Genomic DNA, 18,703 nt, shown 5'->3' with positions numbered 1-18,703 from the left:
ATACACCTACCAGGGCTTTGCCTCACTGGCAGATCACTACATTATGGCTTTGGTGTTATACATGCCAGTAAGAACTGGAATTCAAAAGTAAATTCATTTTTCCTGATGCAGTTCTTTAAAAAAAAACCAGCTTCATTGACGTATGACTGATACACAATAAACTAAACATATTTTAAAAGTATAATTTGATAAGTTTGCAATCCTTTTTCAGCCACTTCAACATTTGTAGAGCTTCCACAATTCAAGTTAGTTTTTCCTGACAATCACATTGCTGCATATAGAGTACAATATATTTCTGACACTGCAAAACTATAAACTCTATATGCTGAAAAAAACATAAACCCTCCTTTACCTACATTAATATTGAAGAATACAAAATAACTTAAAGGAATACGAGTGACAAAATACTCTCCTGAAATAAAGTATAGTGAACGAAATACAGTAATCACAAAATGCTACCATCACTGAAGCCGAAATTATAATTAGCAAAGATTTCTAAGCTAAAAGGGTAAATGAAAACCTAAAAATCTCAATGTAGGAGGACAATTGCTGAAGGTTTACAACAGTCTTAAAGCCAGTGACCTAGAAAGCAAACAAAACACTAACCTCTTATATGTGCAAAGCACTTCACACTTTACAAAGAAATGTCACGGAGTATTATCTGACCCTCAAGTTGGTAAGGGGTTCAAGTTTAGTTTTCTATTTACTCACACTTTACAAATGAAGAAACTGGCTTTGAACACCATGATTTACCAAAGAGTGCATTAATCAGTAGCAGAGACGATGGGAGAACTCAGATATTGGGAATCTTGGCAAAAGATCATGCTACTGTAACAGTAAACTTAAAGCCTTCATAAAACCCTACTGACTGCTACAAATTTTAATTGTTGATTGCTATTTACAACATAGGCTCAATTTATCAAAAGAAATAGAATAACTATGATTAAGAAACAGAATGAGGGATACTTGAGTGGCTCAGTCGGTTAAGCATCCAACTCTTGATTTCAGCTCAGGTCACGATCTCAGGGATGTGAAATTGAGCCCTCTATTAGGCTCTGCCCTGGGCACAGAGCCTGCTTAAGATTTTCTCTTTCCCTCTCCCTCTGCCCCTTAGGACAGTGCTTAAACATGAAAAGTGCTTAATATATATTTGCTAAGTGCATGTCTTTGAAAAGCTGGCTACAATCTGGAGACGGGTGGACTATGAGAAGGAAAATAAGTCCTCTTAGAGAAAGAACTACTGCTTTGTTTTGGAAAAAAGAAATAAAGGAAAAAAAGAAACAGAATGAGTTCCCCCCTCGTTGTCATAGCATATATTTATAGCTCTTCATCCTAATGAACTAAAGATCCTAAATCAGATGGAAAGCTTACTAATCAGGTAAAGAAGCAAGACTGTAAATGAAATGAACCACAGAAGACAATGTGATAGAAATAGGATTTGAGGGGCACCTAGCTGGCTTAGTCAGAAGAGAATGAGACCCTTGATCTTGGGGTCATGAGTTTGATTCCCACGTTGGGTATAGAGATTACTTGGATAAATAAAACTTAAAAAAAAAAAAAAGAGCATGGTGCATAAACAATGACTCTTGGAACACTGAAAAAATTAAATTATAAATATAAACACACAAACAAAAGAAATACGATTCAATACCAACTAATAAACTGGTTAAAAAAATGTAATCAAGTTATTTTTGTTGTTACCTTTTCTACTGCAGGCACAAACTGCTTTGGAACATTTGCCCCGAATGTTTCATCTGAAAACTCCAACTTAGTGTAGTTCTCTGGGTCCAGAGGCTCCAGTACACCTATCACTCTTCCAAACTGGCCCGCACCACCCGATTGTTTTTTATGTGTAAATTCAAACCTGAAAGTGATTTAGGGGGGGGTGGAAATCAACATGGCATTAACATAATTAATTACCAAAATGAAATAATTCCTACCGATTTAAATGAAAAACCGCATTGTACCATTTTTACTTACTTGTTCCTCTGAATTTACTGCCATAAAATTTTACTGTAAAATTTATTTAAAAGGTAATTCTCTCTTTCATGTTTTTACTTGAAGGTGAGGGTAAGGTACAACACCAAAATAATCCATGATTTTCTTTCATTCTGCCAATTTTTACTTCACAAGTAGAAACGTAAAAGTGTTAAAAGTCAAAAAAAAAAAAAAGGTCAAAAAAAAAGTCAAAAAAAAAAAAAGTGTTAAAAGTCAGTCTAAGGTTCTTGCTCTAGTAACCTACATTTGAAGAGCTCAGCCTCTTCTTTTGGAATGCCTCCCTTCCCTGGGACACAGCATTCTCTTCTTAATTTCTACAGCCAGAGAGAGTTACTTGAAAATGGGAGCTCTGCAGTTAATTTATTCAGATAGTTCCTATCTAAAATAATTTACCACTTGGACTTTATGGATGACACAATACAAGAGAAGGGAGTTTCAGGTGGATTAATACCTGAAGAGAGTAATGGCAAAACGGTGACTAACATAAGTCACTCATATAAATAGATACATATACAGAAAATATACAGACATAGCAGTGTTTACTTCAAACCACTAATGGCCACATAAACAGAGTAAGCACCTTCTATATACTTATTAAAACATTTGTAAACATAAGCTATTTCCCTGGAAAAAAAAAAAAAAACAAACCAAAAAACCATTTCATGGGTATCTACTGCTTGCAAAGCATTTCTTCCTTTAAAGTCAAACCTTCCTCAAGACCTCAAGATGAAAGAGGCCACCTGCTTTCAAAATTATCTCAGACAACTGCAGGTAAATGAACGTGAATGAGTGTGTCCCTACATAAAGATGTGTGGTGGTTAGAAATTACTAAATACTCATTTTGTGGCAGACACCAGCTTGGAGTATGCGGTTTCATAAGAAGCCTAAATGTGAATGTTCCTGCTGAACTGCCTGTAAACAGTCTCCCTGCCACCAGGAGACTCGGGACAGGCTGAGAGAAACAAAATACTGACAGAGATACTGTTCTGGGAGAGAAAAAAACAGCTATCAGAACTAAGAGAACGAAAGGACTTGCTGCAGGGATTCCATAACCATGGGCCCCTGAAAAGTCTTGGGTATGCACAAGTTCTCTGAGATGTTTACAGTTTTGTTTCAATCTGACAATAATATGACATCAATACAAACATACACTCTGTTGTCTGTAGGGTAATCACTAACCAGGGATGTTTATAGTTAAGTTAAAATTTTTTAAAAATTTAAAATTCAGTTCCTCAGTTGCACTAGTCACATTTTAAGTGGTCAACAGTCAAATGTGGGAAATGGGTACAATATAGGACAGCAGTTTACAAACCAGTAAGTTTCAGGGGTCACGTCTGAATCATAATCAAGTGGAGGCCAAATAATGAAACGGAGGCACCAGGCTTGTGCTAAGCAGATTTTACGGATCGTTTTATTTGTTCTTCCCCACAAACTACGATTGTGTACTACTATCACCATTTTACAGATGAGAAAGTAACTTGCCAAATATGATGCAGTTAAATGGCAGAGCCACGATTGTACCAAAGCCAATGCTCTTAATTAAACATTTTTCTAGAAGGCTAATAAGAACATAAGCTGAAATAACCTGTAAATGATGATTTCACTGAAAAAGCTGTTAGACGGCGGTACGTGAAGACAGACTACAGCAGCTTACAAGAGGTAGAAGAACTAAGACATCACTTGGTAGGCAGTGAACAGGAGTGCTGCAGGTAAAAGAACCCAGGCCCCAGTCATGTTGGGGAGGCAATTTTGTTTTGGCAAAACATCATCTCTCACGATAAAATTAATGTTAATTAGAACAGTGTTGGGTTTTTGTTTTGTTTTTTAGATTTTAATGTACTTGAGAAAGAGCATGAATGGTGGGAAGGGGTAGAGGGAAAGGGAGAAGCAGACTCCCTGCCTAGCGGAGAGCCCAATGCGGGGCTTGATCCCAAGACCTCAGATCATGACCTGAGCTGTAGGCAGCCACTTAACTGCCTGAACCACCCTGGCACTTCATAACTGTATTGGTTTTATCTCTATTTTGCACATTTATTTTGATTTTATAGTTGTACCAAAATTGCAAGATAGAGATCTTTTTACTTAGTTTTCATTCATATTAGTCTTCATTATCAACCAAAAGCTCTTTCAGCATCATCAGAATGTACTCAGCCACTCTTTCCTGGACACGATCAAAGAAACACATGATTCAAACAATACACACACACACACACACAATGACAACCTTAGAGGTTGGCTGATACATATGAATGACACCCTCTCAAGCCCAAAAAGAAAAATCTTTTTTTTTTTTAAGAAAAAAGCCTTAAGGAGAGAAACCCTGTCATCCTCAACTCACTTGACAATTGGTGGACTAGTGTAACTAGAAAAGACAGAAATGCTTTATTCCTTACATTAAAATATATATCTACTTACTGCAAATAAAGACTGGGTAAATTAAGGATATTTGAGGGAGAGAACACATTACAAATACATTTTTAAGTTTATTTTTTAAAGCACAACACATATGCCCACCCAAGGAACTTTCAAAGAACCTCCAAAAATCCATTTTGAGGGAAAAAAGCAAAGAATCTCTATTTTCCAAGCCAATGAGCTTGGAAAGTTTGGCCATACAGATAAAAAGGAACCTTTGCTTCCTGACCTAGAGCAAATCCAAAGCCTAAATTACAGTCCCTTCAAAGGTAAAACAAGGTAATTAAGAAATCTGGAGAATGGAAATGCACTACCTACTAAAAGTCTGTGCTTGCTTAAGCAGCTATAAAAACTCTCATCTTTCTTAGAAGTTTCTTCAATGCAGTGCTTGAAGTTCAGTTCTTAAATGTTTTAATTCTTAAAGTAAAAATTTCAAAGTGATCAGAAGGTCAGAAGCATGGTTTTACAGCAAAATCTTATTTTTCTAAGATCAGCAAAGGGAGAAAGAGGTGCAGGTGTATTTATTTCTCTTGACCTAAGAAATTACATAGCCCTCCAAATTAATGCTAATTTCTCATATACTGATTTGGGCAGCATTGGTCCAATTACACAGAAAAGGGGATTAACCAAGAGGGCTCCTGGACCTCAGAGGGGGAAAGAGAAAAAAGTAACCAACCCACTCGCTACCTGGAGCTCCTTTTGCACTTTGCCCTGGGCCTGACACTGTGAGTAGTGTCTGAGGAAGGTGTGCTCTGAAGGGCATGTGAAGCAACCAGATTTCTTCCATGAAGAGGAAACTGGAGGCCCGAGAGGCACGCTCCATAAACGAAAAGGCCAGAACGCCCCTCCCTGCACTTCAGTAAAGGTTAATGAAAGGAAGCACAAAGTCCCAGCCAGCCTAACCCACCAACTCCCCCCCCACACACCTCCACCCTCGCCAGCCGGAAAGGCCACGGCTCTCCCCTCGCAGGAACAAGTCCGTACTGTGGGTGGCAGTGGGGCGGGGCCACAGGAGCAGCAGCGGGAGCCAGCGCCCCTGCGGCTGCTTCCTGAATCAGAAGGAGGGAAGGAGGAAGAGAAGAAGGGTGGGAGCTGGCGATCCCGCCCACACCCGGCCGACCTCAGCGTGCGACTCTTCCGTCGTCGCAGCTCCCCGGCAGAAGGCTGAACCAGCGGTGCGCTGGGAGCGTCTGGTCCCTGCAACCTGAGCGCAGCTGTAGGCTCCAACCAAGAATGGAAATCCCCCCGACCCATTTCCCAGCCTCCAGGGCAGCCTCGGTGGCGGAGAACTGCATCAACTACCAGCAGGGGACCCCCCACAAGGTGTTTCTGGTGCAGACTATCAAACAAGCCAGCATGGAGGTGAGTCCGACAGAGGGCAGTGGGCGGGGGCCTGCACCTACTTGCCTTCCCTCCACTCTCGAGGGTCTCAGCCTCGTTCTTCCGGAGATTTCCTTTCCACTCCACCCTTGCCTGTTTTTGGACTAGCTGTTGACCTCAGGTCTAGGGAAGTTAACATTTCTGGGGATAGCTGACACTCCAGGACAGTCACAGCTGTTTGTTTTTTCTTGGAAAGTTGGAGACATGGATACAGGTTTTAATGGGCACTTACAAAGAAATGGAAAAGCGTTCTAAACATGGGTCAGCATTTAACCATTTTCTGAATGAAACCTGTAGAACCATTCAAAAGACGCCTGGGTGGCTCAGTTGGTTGGACGACTGCCTTCGGCTCAGGGCGTGATCCTGGAGTCCCGGGATCGAGTCCCGCATCGGGCTCCCAGCTCCATGGGGAGTCTGCTTCGCTCTCTGACCTTCTCCTCGCTCATGCTCTCTCTCACTGTCTCTCTCTCTCAAATAAATAAATAAAATCTTAAAAAAAAAAAAAATCTCAAAACTGCTACTGCATTTCTCATCTGCTACTCCAATCTGAACCAACAAAACATCCTGTCTTCCAAACAATACTTCTTTGCCGAAATTTTAGAACAATCTTTATCAGACCCTTTGACCAAAATGAAGGGGGAAGCAAAGAGCAAAACAAACTGACAACCAAAGTCAGAGAACAAAAGCATTGTGGGCTGAAGCTTTTAACTACCCAACACCAGTACCACTGATTCCTGTAAAAGATAATGCTTCCACTGGCAAAGGGTTAAATTAAATGCTTAAGGCCACAGCTGTCACTAACTCGGCTTGTTTCTATTTTACTAAAATTTACGATTTGAGATTGTCGCTTAGTTATCTGACATAAACTTAACTAACAGTCTGTAAGAGCTGACAGGGAGTAGATGTTACTTCAAAACTGCACCAGATAATTAGGTACACACTCTTAACTCTATCTTGATTCAAAAGTGAAATACCTACACAACTGTCTTACAGTTACAAAATTTGTTAAAGTATCATTTTGCAGGTTCACTAATGGACAAATAAAAACAGTATTTAACATCTCTAACCACTTCACAGTAATCTGTCCCCAAATGGAACCGACCTTCCTTGAACAGTGTTTGGAGGGTACACAGGGCTTTTTGAAAATGTTTTCAATGGTATATCCTGTTTTTCATCTTAGAATCAAAAGGAGTTTCACAATTTCTTTTGTAGAGAATTCAGGGTTACAGATCCAGAGGTTGAGGTCCTCTGATGAATGAAAGTGAATTATAACTTATTTTATATATGCTTTTATCCCACTCTTCTGTTCCCATCCAAAATAAATCTCTTAATGGACCTCCTAAATTAGATGTTACATACATGGTGACATGCCTTTTTCAAAGTCAAAGGCTTTAATCATTTACCCTCACCAAGTCAGCCTTCTGCCCCAACCAAATGAGAATGTATTTTTCTAAAAACACAAAGAATGGAGTTATTCTTATAATAACTCACCACATTTTCTTAATAGGATATTCCGGGAAAAGGACACAAGTATTGCCTTAAATTTTCTGTGGAAGAAATTATCCAAAAAGTAAGTAAAATGTCCTTTATTATGAAGTAAAATTTGACTTTATAAATATTTTAGATCACCTTCCCTAATCAAATCATGGGATTAACTTGTATTTTTTTTAAAGTTGTTGTGAAATTCCTGCCTTGAAAAAAATAACGAGCATTCAAGGGTCCAATTATACTCTTTTAAAAACATACTCTGACGGGGGGGTGGGAGGTTGGGGTACCAGGTGGTGGGTATTATAGAGGGCACAGCTTGCATGGAGCACTGGGTGTGGTGAAAAAATAATGAATACTGTTTTTCTGAAAATAAATAAATTGGAAAAAAAAAAACATACTCTGAGATACATGAAGTAATTCTATGCAGCCACTTAGAAAAGACTACCCATATCAATTCAAATAAATTCTCTTAAATATATTCTTAGGGCAGTCTGAACTTATGCGTGATATGAACAAATGAAGTAATTTACTCTCCAGTCATCATCACTTTCTTATGTCTGCCTTTCTCATTCTATTTTTTTCCCTGGTGGTCTAGTGGTTAGGATTCGGCGCTCTCTCATTCTATTTTTTAATTTCTTCCATTTAAAGAAAGCTGGTGCATTTAGATATTCATGAGCAATAAAATGACCAAATGATACCAGTATGTTCATAGGAATCTTTCAGTAATGTGGCATGGAGATTTTTAAATATTACATACCTGCCAAATTATTAGTGAGACAAACTTAAAAAAAAAAAAAAAGGGAATTGCAGTTTGTACCATAACCATCTTAAAACTTTTTAAAAAGCTTGCTCTTTTGTTGAGCATAATTCAGAAGAGACACAGGCTAACATAAGAGATTTATTAAGATTATCTGAGCTACTAGACAGCCATCTTTCAAAGCAGAACCAATGCTACTATTTGCTACTATTTTCTAATTTTACATCTAGATACAGATTAATTTATCTGGGCTTGAGGATATTTCTGTTGTTTCAGAAGCAGAGGGTAGAATAAGACTTAAAAAGTAACCGAAGTCTAGAGGTAGTACATAAAGTCAGACTAAAATCTAGCCTCACAAATGGGACACACCATTAACACTGACATAATAAAGTTTTAAGATGAACTGTAAGATTATGATACTTGGTAAGTTATAAAATAAGTTATCTATTTTAGATACCTTCAAGAAAACTGTAGGCCACACCCAATTAAGATAGCTCTGTAATAGACACTCTGAAGTCAAGTTTGAAACATGATTGGGGGGCCAACACTTTAAATGTTGCATCTCAACAATGACAATTAGGAATGGATGGCCATTTACATGTAAAGGTATTTTGGAAAATGTTTCAAACAGCAAGTTACACTGAACTGTACAGCGGAAGTACTTTACCCTCTAATGGGACAAGATACTGCACCAGAAGTCAACTTCACATTTGAAGGAGAAATTGGAAAGAACCCAGATAAAGAAGATAACACATTTTATCAAAGACTCAAGTCCACGAAGGAACCACTTGAAGCACAAAATATTCCAGGTATATAAATATGGCATGGAAAATTTTTTTTTCAACTTTAAGATCAGTATAAATTATCTGTGCTCAAAACCGTTAGATGTTAACAATATGTTGGAAATATACTGGCTTTTTGAAAAATATTCATTATCAATCTAATTCAACAAAAAGGGACTTACTTATATTCTGTACACATTTGAAGGAAACTAAAACATGATTTAGAATTTAGATTTCTTAAAGGTTAACACTGTATGTATAAATAATCCTATTTACCATATAATTGTTTCCTCACCAGACAGTTTTGGAAATGTAGCTCCAGAAATGAAGCCAGTTCGACACTTAGCCTGGGTTGCTTGTGGTTATATAATATGGCAGAATTCTACCGAAAACACATGGTATAAAATGGTAAAAATTCAAACTGTCAAGCAAGTGGTAAGTGATTTCTATAAAATATACTATTAACAGGGTTGTATTTTACTGAAAGTGTGATCATTCATAATTGGATAAATAGTGCCCCTCCGGTCATTTTATATTTAATAGTGATGCTGGTATTTTGAAGGAGTGGTCAGTTACAACCGAGGTCAAAAAAGTTGAAGCTACAGGGGCGCCTGGGTGGCTCAGTGGGTTAAGCCGCTGCCTTCGGCTCAGGTCATGATCTCAGGGTCCTGGGATCGAGTCCCGCATTGGGCTCTCTGCTCAGCAGGGAGCCTGCTTCCTCCTCTCTCTCTGCCTGCCTGCCTCTCTGCCTACTTGTGATCTCTCTCTGTCAAATAAATAAATAAAATCTTTAAAAAAAAAAAAAAAGTTGAAGCTACAGTTTCAAGAGAGTAAAGTATTGAGTTATAAATAATTTGGCCTTCAGTTTTTGTGCCCAGCTTAATACAGAGTATACCCTTTGGTGATCTAAATTTGGTACTGAAGTCTTTATAGCTATGCAAATGAAACTGCCTCTGTTTTTATTTCCTCTATTGAAATGCCAGAGCTCCTCAGAGAATGGCTGGCATTTTTTTGCCCCAAGAATCAGCTAGAACATATATCTTAGCATCTTTTAATCTTTGTGAAATTTGCTATATATCATTATCTTTTCTAGTCATAATCTATCACCTCATATCTAACTGCTAGCCTGCTAGTCTTTTAAGTCTGATAGGACCGAACCTCCTCTTTCTAGTCTTTAAAGACATAAAGTGATCTTCACACTTTAGCTTTATTAAGAAGTTAAAAAGAAAAAAAGTCAACTGTTGATACCTAATGGATATGAAGAAAAACAGAGTACAAAGAAACCACAACAAACAGTTTTAGTTCTATAAGAGAAAAGGACTTTCCAAATGACTTGTTTCAGCTTGCTGGAAACAAACTGCAAGGCAGCTGGAGCACCTTTACTCCACAGGCTTTTGCAACCACATAGTAGACACCTACGGGCTCTGGCGGCCAGGACACCCAATCACAGTAATTAGAATATGATGTCAATATCTAACATAAATACCACAACTACATTTTAAGAAACAGAGCCTTTTTTTGTTTGTTTTTAAAATTTTTAATTAGGCTCTGCACCCAGCGTGGAGCCCAACACAGGGCCTGAACTCCTGTCCCTGAGATCAAGACCTGAGCTAGATCACAAGTCAGACGCTTAACCCTCTGAACCACCTAGGCATCCCAACAGAGGATTTTTGTTAATGCATTTCTGCAGATATCTACTTTGGGTACAAATTCCTATTGGGGTAACAAAGCTCAAATAATTGAGTAAAAGGTCCGGGTTACAGAGGTTATACAATCATAATCATGGTTTTCAAGGCATGATCTTATAGCAAAATATGCTCAAGACAGTGCTAGAAGTTTGATGACAGAAAACTCCTATAACCCCTCATCAAAGTTTTAAAGCATTATTAAAATTTCAGCAGAAAGGTTTACTGCACATTTATAATTGCTATTAAGTGAAGAGGCCACAGAAGCTCATGCTGCCCCTTGGAGGCCAGGGATGGTTTCAACACATTGATTATAAACCTTAAAAAGCTTTGTACAGCAAATCTCTGGTGGATGCAGTTTTAAACGATGTGGATGCGGTATTTCTGGGTAGCTGGTGGTCTAAATACTTTGTATGTCCAAAACAATAAGCAGCACAGATCAAAGCTTTAATTGCAAAGTCCTTTAACTACACTGTTTTCCTATTTTCAGTTTTTATTTTATTTTTTTTAAAGATCCTATTTTCAGTTTTTAAAAAGAAAATTTCCATTATAAAATTGGTTTCCTTTAATGTAAACACTCATTTCAGTAGTTTATCCCCTAAAACAATGCTTCTGAAAAATAAAAACATTAAGGAATCAATCTTGGACAAACTTTAGATCGTAATGTTCTGAAGTAACTATCACAACTCAGGGAACACAACTTTTAGAACAGGTGAAAAATCATGATTTCAAAATGTAGTTTGAAAGACAGCTTTTTTGTAAGAACATAGTTTTTCTTTTTCTTTTTTTTTTTTTTGTGTGTGTGTGTGTATGTGAGAGAGAAAGAGAGAGAGAGAGCATGCAGGTATGGGTATTGAGTACTAAGGGCAGAGGGAGGGAAAGGGAAGCTCAAGCATACTCCAGGCCTAGTGCTGGCCCAGTGCAGGGCTCCAGCTCACAATCAGGAGATTGTGACCTGAGTTAAAACCAAGAGTTGGGGGGCGCCTGGGTGGCTCAATGGATTAAGCTGCTGCCTTCGGCTCAGGTCATGATCTCAGGGTCCTGGGATCGAGTCCCGCATGGGGCTCTCTGCTCAGCAGGGAGCCTGCTTCCCTCTATCTCTCTCTCTCTGCCTGCCTCTCCATCTACTTGTGATCTCTCTTTGTCAAATAAATAAATAAAATCTTAAAAAAAAAAAAAAAACCCAAGAGTTGGGTACTTAACGGACTAAGCCACCCAGGTGCCCCAGGAACACAATTTTTCTGATCAGACTAAATAAATTATAACATTCAATTTTTGTTTTTACTTATTAAATGGAAGTATTATCATCTAGTAATGAAAGCTGAATTTTAAAATGAACATACCATTTTTGCCAAAGATACTGTTTCAAACACCAGATTTTTATTTTTTATGATAGCAAAGAAATGATGACTTCATTGAGTTAGACTACACCGTTCTACTTCATGACATTGCATCTCAGGTAAAGTATCAGCTACTTTTCTTTGATGAGTCTTTGAAAACTGAGACTTGTTTTAGAGCCACAGTGTATGTATGCCTTATTAATTTTGACCCTAAATCAGAATTCCTGTAAATTAATATAGACACCAGGTTAAAGTATATTATACTTGTAGCCAAACTTCTTTTTTGCTATTCTTTATAAGGACTGTTTTGTCTCTAACGAAATCTAAACCAACGTTGTTTTCTTACATGTTTTCTGAATTTTATCACAGCATTAGTTAGTTTCCTTTACTTGCAGGAGATTATTCCTTGGCAAATGCAAGTTCTCTGGCACCCGCAGTATGGTACTAAAGTCAAACATAACAGCCGTCTGCCAAAGGAAGCACAACTAGAATAACGGAAGACCCTAACACTGACGTGTCAGTGTACTTACTGATGATGTGTGTATGCCTTCACTGATACCTAGTTTATGGGGTCAAGCAAATCCCAAAATGTCACTTTGTATAAATGTCTTCATGACAGTATAGAACTACACAGATTCCGTAACAGAGACTCACATGATGTAAAAGTGTCCCAACACTAATAGTGGTATGTATATCCCATAATAAAAAGCTTCAATTCTGGCCTCACAGTATGTTTAATTCTGCTGCATACTTACGGGACGGGGGCAGTAATGGTCTCTCTGAAAGCAACTTTTGGCTTTCCTGTGACACAAGGACAGCCATATTCTCTTTCCATCCTCTAAAAAGAAGAGGGGAGATAATTTTTTGGTATACTTAAAAAAACAAACTGAAAGAAGAAAAAAGAATCTTAACTACATTTGAAGCACTCATCTAAATATGATAAAAATGATAAATCTTAAATCATTTAAGTATCTTACAAAGGTTAGATACATGATTTAAGTAATACAAATGACTCTTAAAGATTTTATAGAAATGAATTCTAATTTAGACTGTTTAACTTACACTTACCTCTAATTAATCTATCCACTAAAATGTCACCTTTATTTCACATTATTATATATTCTCTGGAATAGCCTATAAGTCTATAAGTCTGTTGGCAGAGTTTCTACTACCTTAATTTCAAAAATATGATCACAACCAGAATTTTCAATCATAAGTCAAAGAGCTTTTGTTTTCATTCATAGATACAGAAGACCATTCCTAGGGGAAAATATAAAGCATCTACTCTTTCTGTTACCTAAATTCTAGTACTACATCTATCTAAACCTTCAAGTACTGACTTGAGAAGAAAACAGATAAGAAATGGTTCCAAGAGCAGGTACTGGTGGGCTAACTGCCTCAGCAGGTCTCTCCCTGCAGGTTGTCTCCCTAAGGCTGGCACTGGGATTTGCAATGACCCAACTAACCATGACCTAGTGTTGGATGAATGATCTTACTGCAAATACTTGGGAGTCTTGATTCTAGGAGTCTGTAAATGTTTTACAAATATAAGGATTTAGAAATAAAAAAATAATTATTTTTTAAGAGATGGTAACATTTATAACATAGTATACCACATCTGGATACAAACCAGAATGAAGTCTGAAGAACCACTATTAGTTTACAGTCATTAGACTGAGAATTATTGACTTGTAACAAAGCAGAGACATAAATAAAATGAATTTAACTTCCATATTATTCATTACCTGAGCATAGATTTCTAAGTGTAATTCTCCCATTCCAGATACAATTGTCTCTTTGCTCTCATTGTCAAAGTGGACTTTAAATGTGGGATCTTCTCTTGTAAACCTGCCAATACCTTTTGAAAATTTTTCCAGATCATTCTTAAAAAAAAGAAAGTCATTACACATTTTAGTAAGCATGATAAGCAATGGGATTGTTGAAAGAACTTTACTAAATGAAATCAAATACATGAACAGTTAAGAATAATAATGATCCCCATCTAGTTCCTAGGCCAGACCCTTTCAACATGTGAGCTTGGACACCACACAGTCAACAGAGCAGGGAATGGTTGGCTGACAGAATTTTCTTTCCACAAGATACAAAACAAGAGTCTAAGGCTTAAATATACCCTTTCCTATTTTATTCTTGGATATACATAGAAATTGTCCATTTCTGGAAAACTTTCTCCATGAAGGGAAAAGAAGAATCTGTGTTACTCTATCACATTTTAGAAATTCTACACATAACCAAAGGAATCCGCATGTTTCCCAAGACCTGATTGTAGAATCAAGCAGGACAGTTAAGACCAAGAGTAAGGCAAATGCCACAGTGAGACTTCTTCCTTTAAAAACAGCCTGCTTGGGGCGCCTGGGTGGCTCAGTGGGTTAAGCCGCTGACTTTGGCTCAGGTCATGATCTCAGGGTCCTGGGATCGAGTCCCACATCGGACTCTCTGCTCATCAGGGAGCCTGCTTCCCTTCCTCTCTCTCTGCCTGCCTCTCTGCCTACTTGTGATCTCTCTCTGTCAAATAAATAAAAATAAAAATCTTAAAAAAAAAAACAAAAAAAAAACCCAGCCTGCTTGGATGTGATTGCATGTATCTTTATTCTCCTTAGATATAATATGGTCCTCTAAGGATATGCCCTAATGCCCCCAAACCTGTGAATGTTACTTTATGTAGTGAAGGGGATTGTGCAGTTATAATTAAAGTTACAGACTTTGTGATGGGAAGATTACCATGAAGAATCTGGGTTGGCCCAATGTAATCACATGGGCCTTTAAAAAGGAAGAGGAAAACAGAAGGGTTAGGTTAGAAAGACAGAATGAGGGAAGAAGCAGAAGATACCTGAAGCACAAAAGTGACTGATTTCATGGTTGAAGGCACTGAAGACAAGATGACAGGGCCACAAGCCTAGGAAAATGGATAGCCTCTCAAACTAAAAAACAACAAACAAAGAAACAAAAACCCAGGCCCCAGGTGACAGTCATCAAAGAAATGGGGACCCCAGTCCCAACAGCCACAAAAAGCTGAATTTTGCTAACAATTTGAGTAAGCAAAAAATAAAATGTCCCCAAGAGCCTCCAGAAAGCAACAGTCCTGTCAATATCTTGATTTTAGTCAAATAAAAACTTTGTCAGATTCCTAACACTGTATAATTAATACATTTGTGTTATTTTAAGCCACCAAGTATGTGGTACTTTCTTCTTACGGCAGCAATGGAAAACTAACATACCCTGAATCACTAGTATTTAACACCGATAGGTGTGTGCATGGAACTGTGCTATATGTTTTGAATATGTACCTCAAATTCTAACCAAAATGCTGCAAGACAGAATTACCCACATTTCATAGGTGAGGAAACTAGGTGTAGAAAGGCTGAGTGATCTGCTCTAGGCCACAGAGCTAGTGCATGACAAAGCTGAGACAGAATCCTCAGTCTATCTCCGAAGTTTTTAATGGCCTTTTCCCTACATTAGCCAAGAACCCCCAACTTACTAGAAGATCATCCCTGCCCCCACTATCGAGATTCACAGCTTTATGCAGTGACTTCATTATTTGATTTAAATTTACTCTAACAAACAGACAACCCTGAGATACCAAAAATCTTTTAGATATTGATGCCTTTGATTTTCCTCCACTGTTGTGAACTATCAACAGTTAAATATCTTTAACTTCTCTCCCTGATTATTCAGAAGGGAAAAGCAAGCAATTTTAGCAAAGCACCTGGAACTGTGGCATTTCACTGTATGGTAAGATGCAAGGTTTGCCTTTCCTCAAATTTCTGAGATGGAATGACATAATGTTTCTTGCTCCCTCAACATTTTTTTCTATACTGAGAAGGGTCTGGAAAACCTCATTTCCTCAAAACAGAGGAAGAATTAGCTATTAATGTATCCACAAGACAATACATCAGAGTATGTTTTGTAAATAATAGTTCCCAGATGACATGAGATTATAAAATATTCACTCAATGCATGAATGAGTTCATTTCAATTTACCATATTAACATGACTTATGAATGTCAGACCAACTTAACTCAATTATGCGAGCAATGCAAACTAATTCCAATGGTGGTAATGCAAGTAAGAAACTATTCAAGAAATTCTGGTTTCATAAAAAGCTGATTGACATCAAATCCAACCATAAAACTATTCTATTTGAAACTGACAAAGAGGTGCCTGGGTGGTTCAGCTGGTTAAGATCTGACTCTTGATCTCAGCTCAGGTCTTGATCTCAGGGTTGTGAGTTCAAGCCTCACATCCACACCTAGCATGCAGTCTATTTTAAAAAAAAAAAAAGTGATGCAGTGCCTGGTAGTTCAGTCAGTTAAGCATATGTCTTCGGCTCAGGTCGTGATCCCATGGGCTTGGGATCTGCCTTGCATCGGGCTCACTGCTCAGCGGGCAGTCGGCCTCTCCCCCTGCTCCTGCTCCCTCTCCTTCTCTATCAAATAAATAAATGAAATCTTTAAAAAAAAGGGGGGGGGGGAGTCTTGTTTGCAGGTTTTCCATGTTATAATGAGATATATACTTCATAACTACCACAAATCCAGAGATGTATTATAATCCATGAGACAATTAACCTATGTAGTAATCTAATGTAGTTCAGTGAGGTTTTACTATAACTTAGGATAAATGTCCCTATTTCCCCTATTCCGTTCCTTTATGATCTGTATATAGGAAAATATTCTTACCACTTTGGAGCCAATGATACTGTAAAGAGTTAGAAAGCACAGTCTTATGCCTACTTTAATACCATCAACTTTTTCAGGTATAATGAGAACTAATTACTACCAAGAGAGACTGGTAGTTTTAGAAGGTGATTTCAATACCAAAAGAGGAAACAGAGACCATAAGATTGCTGGGTATCACAGGATACTATGTGCATTGTGTAGAAAGATGAAAAAGGGCTCAAGTTTTTATTGTGCTATATGAGATTGAAACTCCAAACTCCTACCTTGTTAGAAGGCTTCATTGCTATTGAAATGACAGGATCAGGAACATGAATTGACTCCTAAAATATTTTTTAAAAGAACGAAGAAGAATTCAAGTACAGTACTATTTGGGTCAGGGATGGATTAATTTTAATGTGCTACTTACAAAAGAACAAAGGACAAATACTAGTCATCATGTTTATGCTAGACAATACATATCTTTGGTCTGTTTTGTATTAAATACATTAATAAATGAATGCATATACTTACATGATCTCCTCCCTCCCAAAATAACAAAAAAAGATTATTCACTATTTAAAACCCCTAAGTTTATTGACACATTCATTTTAAATATAATCATAATGAACCCAAATGCCAAAATGTGAAATTCTTATGTAGGCTAGTGGCTACACGTGCTGTTGCTGTCTTTTGCTAAGTTACTTTATTTAATCAAAAATATACCATGACTGATAAAACAGAAAGGGCACTAGATTCTTTATGCATATGATACCTCATTCAATCAGTCACAAATCTGACAAGCAGATATCCCCATTTTACGAATAAAATCATTAAAGGCTTGGAAAGACAAAATAACTTGACAGAGGTGAGACACTAATCAAGGTCTATTTGCTTCAAAGCCTAAGCATTTCCTACAACCTCCAGTCCCTCACATTACTAATTATAGGTATTTAGAGAAGGCCTTATCAACACTATTTGTTTACAAACTATGCCCCTTCTCTAGATCCCCCCAAAACCTGTACAGACTTTTATTTTCTGTAGTATCTTAAATCAACATGGAAAGCCATGGACATTGGACATTAGAGAATATCTTATACAGAAAAGCTAAATTATAAAATTATGAATTCATCACATAATACAGGGACTATTATAGTGCTCATCTATTAGGGCTGGATCAGTTCTTGGGTAAATGACCCACTGTAAATTCCTTCACGGCAAATTACCCAGGTGTACTAGGTCTTTCTTTACTAAATTCAGGAGAGGGACCACCCTACCTCATGAACAGATGGTCATACTGTCGGAGAGCCTACTCAATAAAGGGAAAAGTGAGTGAAGGGGGATTCAAAGGCAGGAAGTGCCCAAGTATGCTCTTCCCTCTGGGATCCCTCAGTCATGAAAAGGGACCTCTGAGTTCCACAGGACAGGCTGTGTACAGTAAGTCAGACTGCCTAGTTGCACCTTGCCTTTGAGCAACGTTCCAGTCTCTTATACCCTAGTCTACATGTTACAGCTCTCTGGGACTGAGGCAAGGGCCCTGGCTGGCTGTTAAGTTAGTAAGTGGCTGCCCACTGGGACTAGCTGGATTCTGGTGATAGGCAGTCGAGAGGCATCCGCAAAGGGGAAGCAGATCTCAGAGTGCAGGAGTCAGCGCTTCAAGTTCAGGTGTATCTAGTGAAGATTTTTCCCTCCATGCTAAATCTTAGGGGACTGTGGAATTATTTAACTAAGAAAAATCAGATAAGTTAGGTCACATAGAGCACTTGCCTAACTGACATCCAAAGAGCCATGACAAATCTACATTGATGCCTGTGGCAATAAACGAAAACTATAACTGTTTTTCTTAAGTATTAAATATACTATATAAACACAGACTTCTAAAAAGTGATAACTTTGAAATTAAATCACGTACCATAGAAAGGCCACTATTATTTTTGTTTGTGAATGTGTCTCCACTAGCACAGTCAATGCCAAACAATGCACAGATGTCTCCGGCATACACTTCCTCAACATCCTAAATAAAGAAATAACACAAAGTAATACTTGCAACTAACACACATCAGGACATGGTAATCACACGATGAACAGACTGTATATAAACAAACATGGCAGAATCTCACCATGAATTCTACAGAGAATGAATTAGCTAGAACCAATGTAATACCAATAATAACCAAGGCGAGATATA

The 18,703-nt window shown here is 37.8% G+C and overlaps 2 protein-coding genes across 3 annotated transcripts in view; one reads left to right on the top strand and one right to left on the bottom strand.

Moving 5' to 3' along the window:
• The window catches only part of GFM1 (G elongation factor mitochondrial 1), a 43,412-nt gene that overhangs the window by 8,005 nt on the left and 16,704 nt on the right, over positions 1-18,703 (bottom strand). Inside the window, exons 10-14 of the mRNA XM_044251684.1 lie at positions 18,428-18,529; positions 16,803-16,859; positions 13,588-13,725; positions 12,598-12,680; positions 1,702-1,864 (exon numbers count right to left, since the gene is read on the bottom strand). Coding sequence (XP_044107619.1) covers positions 1,702-1,864; positions 12,598-12,680; positions 13,588-13,725; positions 16,803-16,859; positions 18,428-18,529 — 543 coding nt within the window. The remainder of the gene's footprint in view (positions 1-1,701; positions 1,865-12,597; positions 12,681-13,587; positions 13,726-16,802; positions 16,860-18,427; positions 18,530-18,703) is intronic.
• Positions 5,415-12,570, top strand: LXN (latexin). Of its 2 annotated transcripts, XM_044251686.1 has the most exons (6): positions 5,415-5,772; positions 7,298-7,360; positions 8,667-8,844; positions 9,116-9,252; positions 11,899-11,961; positions 12,238-12,570. In XM_044251686.1, the coding sequence occupies exons 1-6, from the start codon at positions 5,644-5,646 to the stop codon at positions 12,334-12,336; spliced, it is 669 nt and encodes a 222-aa protein (XP_044107621.1). In that variant the 5' UTR covers positions 5,415-5,643; the 3' UTR covers positions 12,337-12,570. The 2 variants fall into 2 exon arrangements, with proteins under 2 accessions (XP_044107621.1, XP_044107622.1); XM_044251687.1 differs by lacking the exon at positions 7,298-7,360.

This window comes from Neovison vison, chromosome 6, assembly GCF_020171115.1.
Source record: "Neovison vison isolate M4711 chromosome 6, ASM_NN_V1, whole genome shotgun sequence".
In the NCBI taxonomy this organism is placed as follows: domain Eukaryota; kingdom Metazoa; phylum Chordata; class Mammalia; order Carnivora; family Mustelidae; genus Neogale; species Neogale vison.
The sequence above is the reverse complement of the archived record's forward strand: the minus strand, read 5'-3'. Positions and strand labels throughout refer to the sequence as shown.

What these genes read in the sequence shown, in the direction of transcription:
- LXN (XM_044251686.1), top strand. Translation starts at nt 5,644, where the DNA reads ATGGAAATCCCCCCGACCCATTTCCCAGCCTCCAGGGCAGCCTCGGTG. An exon ending in TGGAAGAAATTATCCAAAAA is followed by an intron (nt 7,361 to 8,666) that starts GTAAGTAAAATG and finishes TGTTTCAAACAG; the next exon opens with CAAGTTACACTGAACTGTAC. An exon ending in TTCAAACTGTCAAGCAAGTG is followed by an intron (nt 9,253 to 11,898) that starts GTAAGTGATTTC and finishes TTTTTATGATAG; the next exon opens with CAAAGAAATGATGACTTCAT.